General features: G+C 44.0%; 1 protein-coding gene across 2 annotated transcripts in view; it reads left to right on the top strand.

Moving 5' to 3' along the window:
- Window positions 1-12,890, top strand: part of LOC117504900 (cellular nucleic acid-binding protein-like) — a 71,360-nt gene that overhangs the window by 43,525 nt on the left and 14,945 nt on the right. For both annotated transcript variants that reach the window (XM_034164415.1, XM_034164413.1), the window contains exons 3-4: window positions 36-101; window positions 6,923-7,184. In XM_034164415.1, coding sequence (XP_034020306.1) covers window positions 36-101; window positions 6,923-7,184 — 328 coding nt within the window. The remainder of the gene's footprint in view (window positions 1-35; window positions 102-6,922; window positions 7,185-12,890) is intronic.

Genomic DNA, 12,890 nt, shown 5'->3' with positions numbered 1-12,890 from the left:
GCAGGTGACGCCGTTTCCTCCTGAATGTGTTTCAGATCTGTTCTGTTACCGCTGTGGGGAACCCGGACACCTCGCCAGGGACTGTGAGCGCACCGATGACGGTAAGGACATGCCCACTCGCCCTGTCTGTAAAAACTCTAATTTCAGTGTCCAATCAAAGTTCTTTGACTTGAGACATCACAGAAAAATGTGTTCTTGTATCACATTAGGGGTCAGAGGTCACCTTGGTGTACGTTTTCCTTCAAGGCTACTGTTCATTCAGCCAAATCCTTTGTTCCAATGTTTTTTCTATTTGTGACCTCATCACTCAGCACATACGTCAGAGGAGGACCTGGTCCCGTTCCTCAGAATCTTTCAGGTGCAGGAGGGGCGTGTTCAGATGTGACTTCTCTAAATACTGAAGAAGGAAAATGATCCTGATGCTATTCACAGTAAATATGGAGGCACAGTTCAGAGTCAGTGTAAAAATATAGCCAGCAACACTCAAGTGTCCTCCTTAATAAGAGTCAGTGTGTGTCTTCATAACACACTGATGAAGACCGAGTCGAAACGCGTCTGTGCTCCTGATCCTGTCGCCTTGCCGTGAGTCATTAAAACTTTTATTAAGAAGGACACTTGAGTGTTGCTGGCTATATTTTTACATTGACTTAGTTTTTGAGCCGTGCACCTCCACGCCTGGTCCCTGTGAGTGCTTGTTTTTTTCTCTGCTTTGGCACAGTTCAGAGTAACATGTAAAAGTGGTGGGAAACATCTGACATAATTTTACTTTTAATTTAACCTTTATTTAACCAGGCTCCAGTCCACCTAACCTGCATGTCTCTGGATGTGGGAGGAAGCTGGAGCACCTGGAGGAAACCCACACAAACATGGGGAAAAGACAAACTCCACACAGAAAAACCACAGTTGGGAATCGAACCCATGACCACTTGATGTGAGGCAACAGTGCTCACCACTGGACCACCATGCTGCCACAAACATGATTTCCTTTATGATGCCACAACATCATAAAGGAAATGGGGCGGCCCCAAACCACCTACAACTATGACACCATGTTGATTCACAGCTCCAGGTACGTTTTCCTTCAGGCTCATAGATGAACTTTGGAGAGATGATTTCTTCTGCAGGACACGAGACAACAAACATCTTATTTTTCATCATTGCCTGTGATTAACAGGAGGGAGCAGGTGTCAGCACTGAGTGGCAGAACTTTGACAGGTTTTTTATTTTTAGAATGTGCTCGTTTCTGCAAAAAGCTGATCACAACACCTGCGTCTGACAGGATGGTGAGATCGGGAAAAGTACGCACGCCTTGTCACACCAACCACCTGCATGTCCTCCCTCACTCACATCCATAAACCTCCTCTTTGGTCTCCCTCTTCTCCTCCTGCCTGGTGGCTCCATCCTCAGCATCCTTCTCCCTATATACCCTGGGTCCCTCTGCACATGTCCAAACCATCTCAATCTCGCCTCTCTGATTTTGTCTCCAAACCGGCCCACCTGAGCTGTCCCTCTGATATGTTCATTCCAAATCTTGTCCATTCTTCTCAACATCTTCAGCTCTGCCACCTCCAGCTCCGCCTCCTGTCTTTTTGTTAGTGCCACCGTCTCTAAACTGTACAACATAGCTGGTCTCACTACTGTTTTGTAAACTCTCCTTCACTCTTGCTGATATTCTTCGGTCACAAATCCCTCCTGCCACCTTTCTCCACCCACTCCACCCTGCCTGCACACTCTTCTTCACCTCTCTACCACACTCTCCATTACTTTGAACAGTTGACCCTAAATATTTAAACTCATCTACTTTCACCACTTCTACTCCTTGTAACTGCACTATTCCACTGGGCTCCCTCTCATTCACACACATGGACTCAGTCTTGCTTCTACTAACTTTCATTCCCCTTCTCTCCAAAGCATATCTCCACCTCTCCAGACTAGACTCAACTTGCTCTCTACTCTCACTACAGATCACAGTGTCATCTACAAACATCATAGTCCATGGGGACTCCTGTCTGATCTCATCCGTCAACCTGTCCATCACTACTGCAAACAAGAAAGGGCTCAGAGCTGATCCTTGGTGTAATCCCACCTCCAGCTTGAATGAGTCTGTCTATCTGCAGTGAAACCAAATATAAATAAATCCTCGACGTCCTCCACAGAGAATGGTACAAAGCATGCGACACGCCAAGTCTCCCAGGATTTCTAACCATCAAGTCTCCCAGGAGTCAAGAACATAGCCCACAGGGTAGGTTCCATCTGGGTAAGCAGGGTCCCCCGGCCCTGATGTTCTTGTTGAAAAAATGGTGTCAATAGCGTTCAGAGACCAGCTGATCAATTCCATGGTTGAAGGTTGGAGCAGAGATAGAGGAAGAGATGCGACTGCCCTCGCCGGAGTCCCAAGCTTTTTTTTTTTCTTTTTTTTTTTTAAACTACACACACACAGACGGCTCCTTCGGTAAACTGCACATTTTAGACAACTTTGAACGAGATGCCCACTGTTTTAATCACCCGTCTTTTTTGTAATTTGAACATCCACATGACGGCAGGACGGCTCGCTGCCCTAAAACTATGCTTGGGCATATTCTGCAGCATCTTGGGGTTACCTTTCATTGCTGTGCTGACGATACTCAGTTATACACGCCAATAACTGCTGGTAATCTCGTTCACATAAAATCCTTAGATTATCTTGCATCAGTCAAAAGCTGGATGTCTAGAAACGTCCTACTTTTAAACTCTGATAAGACTGAAATGATGGTTCTTGGTCCAGTGAGACATTGGTACCAATTGACCAGCTAACACTTAGCCTAGGCTCGTGTGTCATACATCACACTGACAAAGTGAGGAACCTTGGGGTAATTTTTGATCCTACATTGTCCTTTGACCTCCACATTAGAGATATTACGAGGACTGCTTTCTACCTGTGAAATATAGTGAAGATTCATCCCATCCTGTTTATGGCTGATGCTGAGATCCTGATCCATGTGTTTGTCTCTTCTAGATTGGACTACTGCAATGTTCTATTTTCTGGTTTACCGCAGTCTAGCATTAGGGGTCTCCAATTGGTTCAAAATGCTGCAGCCAGACTTTTGACACGAAGCAGAAAGTTTGACCACATTACACCCATTTTGGCGTCTCTTCACTGGCTTCCTGTCCCAGTGAGATCAGATTTTAAGGTTCTGCTACTAACCTATAAAATTATTCACGGACTGGCACCTTCCTACCTAGCTGACCTAATTAAACCTTACGTACATTTGTTAATTATTTTCCAGTTATGCATGTTTTATGAATCTTTTCCTTATTTTCTCAGATTTTATAAAATAAATAAACGAGTTGCATTTCTATTCATAAATGTGATTTAACACTGGTTAAAGGAACAAACTCAACATATATGTTGTTGGTGTTACTTTCATTTGGGATGAAGTAAACATGTGCTGAGTATTTTAACAAAAAAGTGTGATTATGTTGAATTAAAAACCCCAACATGCCAGACCCAGCAGGACCCCCTGTGTAACAAAAAACATACACTGCAGAATTACAGCTCCTGCTGATAGTTGGCTGGACGCACATTACAGCTGGTCTGTGTAAGATGTAGGAAGAACCCCCACCAGGTCAGAGGTGATTTATTAATAGCGAGCTGAGTTAACCAGTTCTCTCCACGTGTAACAGAGCTGAATGTTATCCATGTCATTGTATATTTCATGTCCCTTTAGTTGAGGTGTAGTAAGTTGCATTGTGTGGATGTTGTCAATATTAATTTTCACAGAGCAGTTTGTGACATTCATGAGACTCAAGTGAATAATGATAAAAAGTGACAGCAGGTCAAATCACTGCAGTGGTCTGGCAGCCATATTTTAATTGCAAAAACATGCACCTTAACTCACATGCGGCGCACGCGCCTGTACAGATTGTAATTAAAGTGCACTCTAACCAGCCACTACTATGTTTTAAGTAAAGTGTGATGCTGCTTCCTGACCTGAGTACCATGTGAACTGAGAAAATAAGGGCTCCAGTGAGCGTGTCGTGATCTAATATATAAGGCTGACCGTGTGTGTGCGCGTGCACGTACGCTTTCAACATAAGGGCCCCAGTGACGACCCCCCCCCCCCCCCCCCCCAGTGCCCCCAATCACCATACCAAGTTTGTTGTTGATTGCTTATTTACTGTGGCTGTGCCTAGAGAACACAAACCGTGCCACATACATACATAGATTGCTTTTTATATTTATAGACTAGCTGAGTTACCCAGGTCCACCAATCTGGATCCAGAATTCAGTGGAGTCTTCCATGCCGTAATATCTGTGTTGAATTCTCTTATTTATCAGTTTTTTGTTGTTATTGAGTCTGTGTGCCGAATAAATCAGTTCATTCATTCATTCTATCTGTGGTGCAAATTTGGTGAGAATCTGTGAAGTAGTTTTGAAGTAATCGTTCAACACCTATACAAAGTAAAATCTTGATCCAGAATCTGGATCTGGACCATCTCCAAAGTTTCAGTGGAGTCTTCCATGCACTAATATCTATCATTGTTGAAAAGTTGGTGAGGATCCATGAAGTCATGTTGACGTAATCCTTCAAAGCCTACATAAAGTGAATCTTGATCCAGAACCCAGATTCAGATCTGGATCACCTCTAAAATTCTGGGGAGTCTTCCGTGTCCTAATATATATATTGTGAACTTCTCATGTGAATGAGAAAATGTGAATTTCTCCACTGTGAGATCAATAAAGTCTTATCTTGTGCAAATTTGGTGAGAATCCGTGAAGTAGTTTTGATGTAATCCTTCAAAACACATATAAAGTGAAATCTTAATCCAAAATCCGGATCCGGATCACCTCCAAAATTTGTTGGAGTCTTCCATGCCCTAATGTCTATATGTGGTGCAGATTTGATGAGAATCCGTGAAGTAGTTTTGACGTAATCATTCAGAGCCTATATGACGTGAATCTTAAACCAGAATTTGGATTCAGATCTGGATCGCCTCCAAAATTCAGGGGAGTCTTCCCTGGTGTAATATGTATGTGAAAATTTGGTGAGAATCCGTGAAGTAGTTTTGACGTAATCGTTCAAAGTCTGTATAAGTGTGTGTGTGTGTTCGCGTTCGCGCACATGTGCTTTTGACCTCAGGGCCCCAGTCACCAGACCATGTTTGGTGTGGATTGTTTAATTACTGTGGCTGTGCATAACAATAATGTCAATATTGAATATCTTACATTAGCGAGACTAAAAAATGTCAGACAAGTAACTTCCATCTTTGAAGGGGAGGTGATGGTCTAGTGGTTAAGGCGTTGGACTTAAGAGTAGAAGATCCTCGGTTCAAATCCCAGCCTAACTGGAAAATCACTAAGGGCCCTTGGGCAAGGTCCTTAATCCCCCAGTTGCTCCCGGTGTGTGAGCGCCTTGTATGGCAGCACCCGGACACTGGGGAGAATGTGAGGCATTATTGTAAAGTGCTTTGAGCGTCTGATACAGATGGAAAAGAGCTTTATAAATGCAGTCCATTTACCATTTTGAAGGTGTTTTTACACTGCAGCGGTTTTTCTTGAAAAATTTAGCAAGGGGGTGACATCAGATGCAAGGGAGTGGAACGACCATACGGGAGGGGGGAGGGGGTCAGAGCTTCTGAAAATGAGGTTGAAATGAGGCATTCTGAGGCTTCTTTAAAGTCAAATGGGCATTATCTCACACACACACACACACACACACACACACACACACACACACACACACACACACACAACATGACAGAACTCTCACACGCAGGGGTGTGTGTTTCACAGAACGCTGGTGTGAAGTCGCGAGGTGGATCGGAGCAGCAACAACGACAACAACGGAGTGTGGGAGCTGTGAAATAGAACATGTTTATGCATTCTTACTGTCAACTTGCCACATTTTTAGTATTTTGAAAAAAAAAATAGCGTTTATTATGAGCGGGCTATTTCTTGGCATTGGTGTTTACGGAAGAATCTATTGCTGAGTGGAAGGCTGCATGCTGGGAATAACACTTTAAAAAAGCATAGGATTTTGGATTTTAGCAAGGCAGCACACAGCCAAAACAAGGGGGCACAGCACCCCATTTCCCATTTTAGAAACCCCCCCACACTGTACTTATTTTGTTCGTCAGTTGCTGTCTTGCTTTTGGCACGAGCCGATGGTCCCGTTAAAGCCCTTATTCAAAAATTCCTGTTTGACAGCTTTATTATTCTGGGTCTGATAGTTGGTCAAACTGCATCCTAGTAGCTGTACTACGCCTGAATGAAGGTTCCTAGCTGGTGCCCCATGGACCATGATGCTTTTGTTGGGCCGTGTTTCACCAAAATTTGAAGGAAACAAATAGGTGTCCTGAGATCCTGGGAGGGATTCTGATAACAGCTGCATTAAAAATGTTGTTTGCACCCATGCAGCTGGTGGTGTGGAGGTCCGTAAAGCTGAAACTGACTGATCCCAGTCTTTGGGTGTTATTTAATATTAAAAACAACTTATTTTTCTGTAAAAAGTAGTTTTTTTCTTTTTCTGATAAGATTAATGGTAGAAATATTTAGCCACAGTATTTAACAATTGATTCCGTTTTGACAAAAATGCCCGCGTCTTGTTGGCTTCTTTTCCCTTCCCTATATCTGGTGAGGTGTCCCATTACTCAAAAACACTGACTGTAGGTAGAAGAGTTAAATCATGGTTGTGATGTGTATCTGAACACTCTCAATCCAGGCCAGAAATGCTTCTTTGGACCGTCCAGCCTCAAATCCTTGGGGGCGGGTTCATGTTCTGGACCAGTGTTGTCAATTAGAATGTCGACTGGAACACACCTGGGTTGGGTCTAAAACGAGTTTCTTTCTAAGCTGTCTGTCGGGTAAAGGCTGTGGACCCATTTTACATTGACTTAGGGTCATGTAGGTGTAGGTGTTGACTCCGCCCTCTTCCTGCTGCAGCCTGTTATAACTGCGGCAGAGGTGGTCACATCTCCAAAGAGTGCAAGGAGCCCAAGAAGGAGCGCGAGCAGCTGTGCTACAACTGCGGGAAAGCAGGTCACATGGCACGGGACTGCAACCACACCCAGGGCCAGAAATGTTACTCGTGCGGCGGCTTTGGTCACACGGCGAGGGACTGCAACCACAGCCAGGGCCAGAAGTGCTATTCCTGTGGCGGCTTCGGACACATCCAGAAGTGCTGCGAGAAAGTCAAATGCTACAGGTAAGCTAACTGCCATGTTTAATGTGTTTCCTGTAAGCAGTTCTGTGGATCAGGTTCTGTGCGCATCACCACATCCACAATGACATCTTGTTAAACTGGTGTGTAAAAAGCCTGACATGTGCCTTTACAGCTCTGTAACTCTGTGGCCAGCCAATCACCTCTACAATTGCATGATCATTTCAAAGTTCTCCGTCGTGTTGGGGGGCGCAATGCAGTTTACCACCAGAATAGCAGGGGCATGACGTGACGAACAAGGCAGGGACTTTCTTTCCCAGTGAAGGGAGTTTTCAGGTATTCTGTGATGAATGTTTCCACGTTATTATTGTTTAGCTGGCGCGTGTCAGACGTCCTCTGATTTCATCCATCCATTTTCTTCCGCTTATCCTTAGTCGGGTCGCGGGGGCAGCAGCTCAAGCAAAGCCACCCAGACCTCCCGATCCACACACACCTCCCCCAGCTCCTCCGGGGGAACCCCGAGGCGTTCCCAAGCCAGCTGAGAGACGTAGTCCCTCCAGCGTGTCCTGGGTCTTCTCCGGGGCCTCCTCCGGATGGGACGTGCCCAGAACATCTCTCCAGCGAGGCGTCCAGGGGGCATCCGGGAAAGATGCCCGAGCCACCTCAGCTGGCTCCTTTCGATTTTGATCCTCTGATTTCATGATGTTCATATTTGTAAAATTGTTTGGAAATGTCTCTGAAATGCCACAGTGGATATTAAGTCTCGCGTTTTCATGTCCTGATCCGAGACTGGAGGGTAAATGTTATGTGCCTCCGCTCATCCACGTAGCAGTTAATGAGACACGCTGGTACAGATTTTATCATGAACTCTGCCTTGTGTTGAAACTACAAAATAAATGGATGAAATGTTGTTCTTCTGCAGGGAGATGATTTTTACAGACCACCCAGACAATATTCACAGATTTTTTTTTTTTACAGCCTTGTTCCAAAATGGATTAAATTCATTTTTCTCTCAAAATTCTACACACAATACCCCATAATGACAGTGTGAAAAAAAACATGATTTTTTTTTCCCAAATTTATATAAAATAAATATATATATATAGCCTTTGCCATGAAGTTCAAAATTGAGCTCAGGTGCCTCCTCTTTCCACTGATCATCCTTGAGATGTTTGTACATCTTAACTGGAGTCCACCTGGGGTCAATTCAGTTGATTGGACATGATGTGGAAAGACAGCAATGAGCGAGTACAGCGAGCAGCAAAGCAGACGGTCAGCGTTTGTGCATATGGCCATACCGTTTGCTACAGCCCAGGGCCACGTTCAGAGTCCGTTGGCCAGGTCCACGGCTGTGTTGTTGTTACATCCAGGCTGGTCAGAGGTTGTCAACAGCCCGCGACTCATTTGCGTTCGCCATCCGGGCCTACAGCTGCAGCTACCTCCAGGCCCATCGCTATAGTGGCTGCTATTTCCTGGCCTACGGCAGCCACATCCTGGACCACTGCTCCTCCTGGCCCACCACTACTGTGGCAGCTACCTCTGGGCTATGCTTGCTAATCTACCTAGCTTGCCATAGTTGCATAAATTGTTCATCATGCCACCTAAGAATGCAGTAAGTGGAGAAGAACTGGACGAGATGTAACAGTCACTGAACTTTATGTCTGAAGAACTGAGCGGCGTGGTTAAAAACAGACTGATTTACTGGGTCTGTTGAAGGACGTATGTGAAGTGAGAAAATTGATGCAGGAAAAAGACTTGGGAAAAACGAGTGGAGGATTTGGAACAGTACACAAGGATGGAAGATGTTATTGTAACAGGATTGAACACCAGACATCGGTCATACACCAGGGCTGCAGCCAGCAGCACAAGAGTTACAGATGAAACGCCGGAAGAAACCCAGTCCCTGGAGCAGCAAATCATCAACTTTTCTTCACATAACATCCACATTAACACCAGTGACATTGCAGACTGTCATTCACTACCACGGAAAGACAGCAAGTCCAAACCAGCCTTCATTATCCGGTTTGTGAAGAGAAACGTGAAGAATGATTTGTTGCGGCAGTCTAAAAATCTGAGAGGAACCGACGTGTACGTCAACGAACACCTGACAAAAAAAATTGCCGACCCAGCACGAGAAGCCAGAATCCTCCGGAAACAACAGAAAATACAAGCGACTTGGATGGGAAATTGCAACGTGTTGATTAAATTAAATTGATCTCCGGAGGAAGCTAAAATCATGATGGTAAGGGAGCTTTCGGACTTGGAAAATTTTAAGTGAAGGGTATTTGTTTATTAATGGTTATGCCTGTGTTGTTGAATGAACTTTGGTATAATGGATGGATGGATGAGATTTATTGTCATTACAAGTGCAACAACAACGAGATTACGTCCACACTCACATTTCCACAGACAGACAGCAATTAATCCACAATTATTACTTGTTTACCGTAATAATGGCACACATCAGAATTAAGACAACACATATACATTTGACAGTGTTTATGTGCACTAAACTTGAAACACTCCGTTTTCCAAATTGAGGCGATGTGAGTGTGTGGTAGTAGCTGCAACTGGAGTCGCGCCGCCACTAGCTTGGGGGAACGGGGACCAGCTGCAGCTAAAACCGCGCAGCCCCCGCAGAAGGGAAGGGATGACGAGCAGAAGCCGGAGTAGGGGTCAATCAATCAATCAATTTTTTTTATATAGCGCCAAATCACAACAAACAGTTGCCCCAAGGCGCTTTATATTGTAAGGCAAGGCCATACAATAATTATGTAAAACCCCAACGGTCAAAACGACCCCCTGTGAGCAAGCACTTGGCTACAGTGGGAAGGAAAAACTCCCTTTTAACAGGAAGAAACCTCCAGCAGAACCAGGCTCAGGGAGGGGCAGTCTTCTGCTGGGACTGGTTGGGGCTGAGGGAGAGAACCAGGAAAAAGACATGCTGTGGAGGGGAGCAGAGATCGATCACTAATGATTAAATGCAGAGTGGTGCATACAGAGCAAAAAGAGAAAGAAACACTCAGTGCATCATGGGAACCCCCCAGCAGTCTACGTCTATAGCAGCATAACTAAGGGATGGTTCAGGGTCACCTGATCCAGCCCTAACTATAAGCTTTAGCAAAAAGGAAAGTTTTAAGCCTAATCTTAAAAGTAGAGAGGGTGTCTGTCTCCCTGATCTGAATTGGGAGCTGGTTCCACAGGAGAGGAGCCTGAAAGCTGAAGGCTCTGCCTCCCATTCTACTCTTACAAACCCTAGGAACTACAAGTAAGCCTGCAGTCTGAGAGCGAAGCGCTCTATTGGGGTGATATGGTACTACGAGGTCCCTAAGATAAGATGGGACCTGATTATTCAAAACCTTATAAGTAAGAAGAAGAATTTTAAATTCTATTCTAGAATTAACAGGAAGCCAATGAAGAGAGGCCAATATAGGTGAGATATGCTCTCTCCTTCTAGTCCCCGTCAGTACTCTAGCTGCAGCATTTTGAATTAACTGAAGGCTTTTTAGGGAACTTTTAGGACAACCTGATAATAATGAATTACAATAGTCCAGCCTAGAGGAAATAAATGCATGAATTAGTTTTTCAGCATCACTCTGAGACAAGACCTTTCTGATTTTAGAGATATTGCGTAAATGCAAAAAAGCAGTCCTACATATTTGTTTAATATGCGCATTTGAATGACATATCCTGATCAAAAATGACTCCAAGATTTCTCACAGTATTACTAGAGGTCAGGGTAATGCCATCCAGAGTAAGGATCTGGTTAGACACCATGTTTCTAAGATTTGTGGGGCCAAGTACAATAACTTCAGTTTTATCTGAGTTTAAAAGCAGGAAATTAGAGGTCATCCATGTCTTTATGTCTGTAAGACAATCCTGCAGTTTAGCTAATTGGTGTGTGTCCTCTGGCTTCATGGATAGATAAAGCTGGGTATCATCTGCGTAACAATGAAAATTTAAGCAATGCTGTCTAATAATACTGCCTAAGGGAAGCATGTATAAAGTGAATAAAATTGGTCCTAGCACAGAACCTTGTGGAACTCCATAATTAACTTTAGTCTGTGAAGAAGATTCCCCATTTACATGAACAAATTGTAATCTATTAGACAAATATGATTCAAACCACCGCAGCGCAGTGCCTTTAATACCTATGGCATGCTCTAATCTCTGTAATAAAATTTTATGGTCAACAGTATCAAAAGCAGCACTGAGGTCTAACAGAACAAGCACAGAGATGAGTCCACTGTCCAAGGCCATAAGAAGATCATTTGTAACCTTCACTAATGCTGTTTCTGTACTATGATGAATTCTAAAACCTGACTGAAACTCTTCAAATAGACCATTCCTCTGCAGATGATCAGTTAGCTGTTTTACAACTACCCTTTCAAGAATTTTTGAGAGAAAAGGAAGGTTGGAGATTGGCCTATAATTAGCTAAGATAGCTGGGTCAAGTGATGGCTTTTTAAGTAATGGTTTAATTACTGCCACCTTAAAAGCCTGTGGTACATAGCCAACTAACAAAGATAGATTGATCATATTTAAGATCGAAGCATTAAATAATGGTAGGGCTTCCTTGAGCAGCCTGGTAGGAATGGGGTCTAATAAACATGTTGATGGTTTGGATGAAGTAACTAATGAAAATAACTCAGACAGAACAATCGGAGAGAAAGAGTCTAACCAAATACCGGCATCACTGAAAGCAGCCAAAGATAACGATACGTCTTTGGGATGGTTATGAGTAATTTTGGGGTGTGTGATGGGATGTAGGAGGGGGTGGGGAGAGGGAGTGGAGCATGCTTCAGTCCTGTGAAACAGTTTGTGAGTTGAGGTAAGAAAACAGCCAAATGATCACCAAGGCCGAAGACATTCCTCTGGAGGAAAACAGCAGGGCAATTTGTCCTTCGGGCTGATAAGCCTGCCGTGTTGTGGTTTGAGCAGTAAAAAACACTTTTTACAGCTTCACTTGAACAACCAAATCCTATTTATGAATTTAGAATATTCCTAATTTGAATTAAGAATATTCCCCGGCTTCCGAAAACGTCATCTTCATCTGCAAGGCACGCATCTGCTCCAAGATGTCATCCAGTTTGTGTCTGAGTTCAAGAGTCATTGCATACTGAGAATGCACTGCCTTGCCCACCTTGTTAATCATGATAGACAAGGGAGGACCCGTGGTTCTTGATGCTGCCGATTTGCCAATTTTCCGGTAGATCGGGGCAGCACATAAGCCAGAAAGTACCAGCCCTGCTACCATAAGACCAGAAATGAATAAATCCTCGACATCCTCAACGGAGAAAGGTGCCAAGCATGCAATACGCCAAGACCCCCAGGAGTTGAGAACATAGCCCGCAGGATACGTTTCATCTGGGCAGGTAGGATCCCCCGGTCCTGACCTTCTTGTAGAAAAGATGGTGTCAATAGTGTTCAGAGACCAGCTGATCAATTCCATGGTTAATCCAGTAGTAGTCCAATAGATCCAGTATCCAATATAATTTGAGGAATTCACAGTCTGGTGAAGTACGGACTTGAAGGTTAAAGCAGAGAACAGAGATAAGGGAGAGTGGAGGAGATGCGACTGCCCTCGTCAGAGTCCCAGGCTGAAATCAGTTATGACAAGTGATTTTCATATCATGCATATGTTTACATCATGAAGTTAGACCAAATTTGCTTTTTTGTGGATTTTTCTTTTTTTATTATATGAAGACAGCTGATTCTTTTGAATTCACTTCTGCGCAGGAGCTCAGTTTA

This window comes from Thalassophryne amazonica, chromosome 3 (assembly GCF_902500255.1).
Source record: "Thalassophryne amazonica chromosome 3, fThaAma1.1, whole genome shotgun sequence".
Taxonomy (NCBI): Eukaryota; Metazoa; Chordata; class Actinopteri; order Batrachoidiformes; family Batrachoididae; genus Thalassophryne; species Thalassophryne amazonica.
Note: the sequence above shows the minus strand (reverse complement) of the source record. Positions and strands in the feature narration are given on the sequence as shown.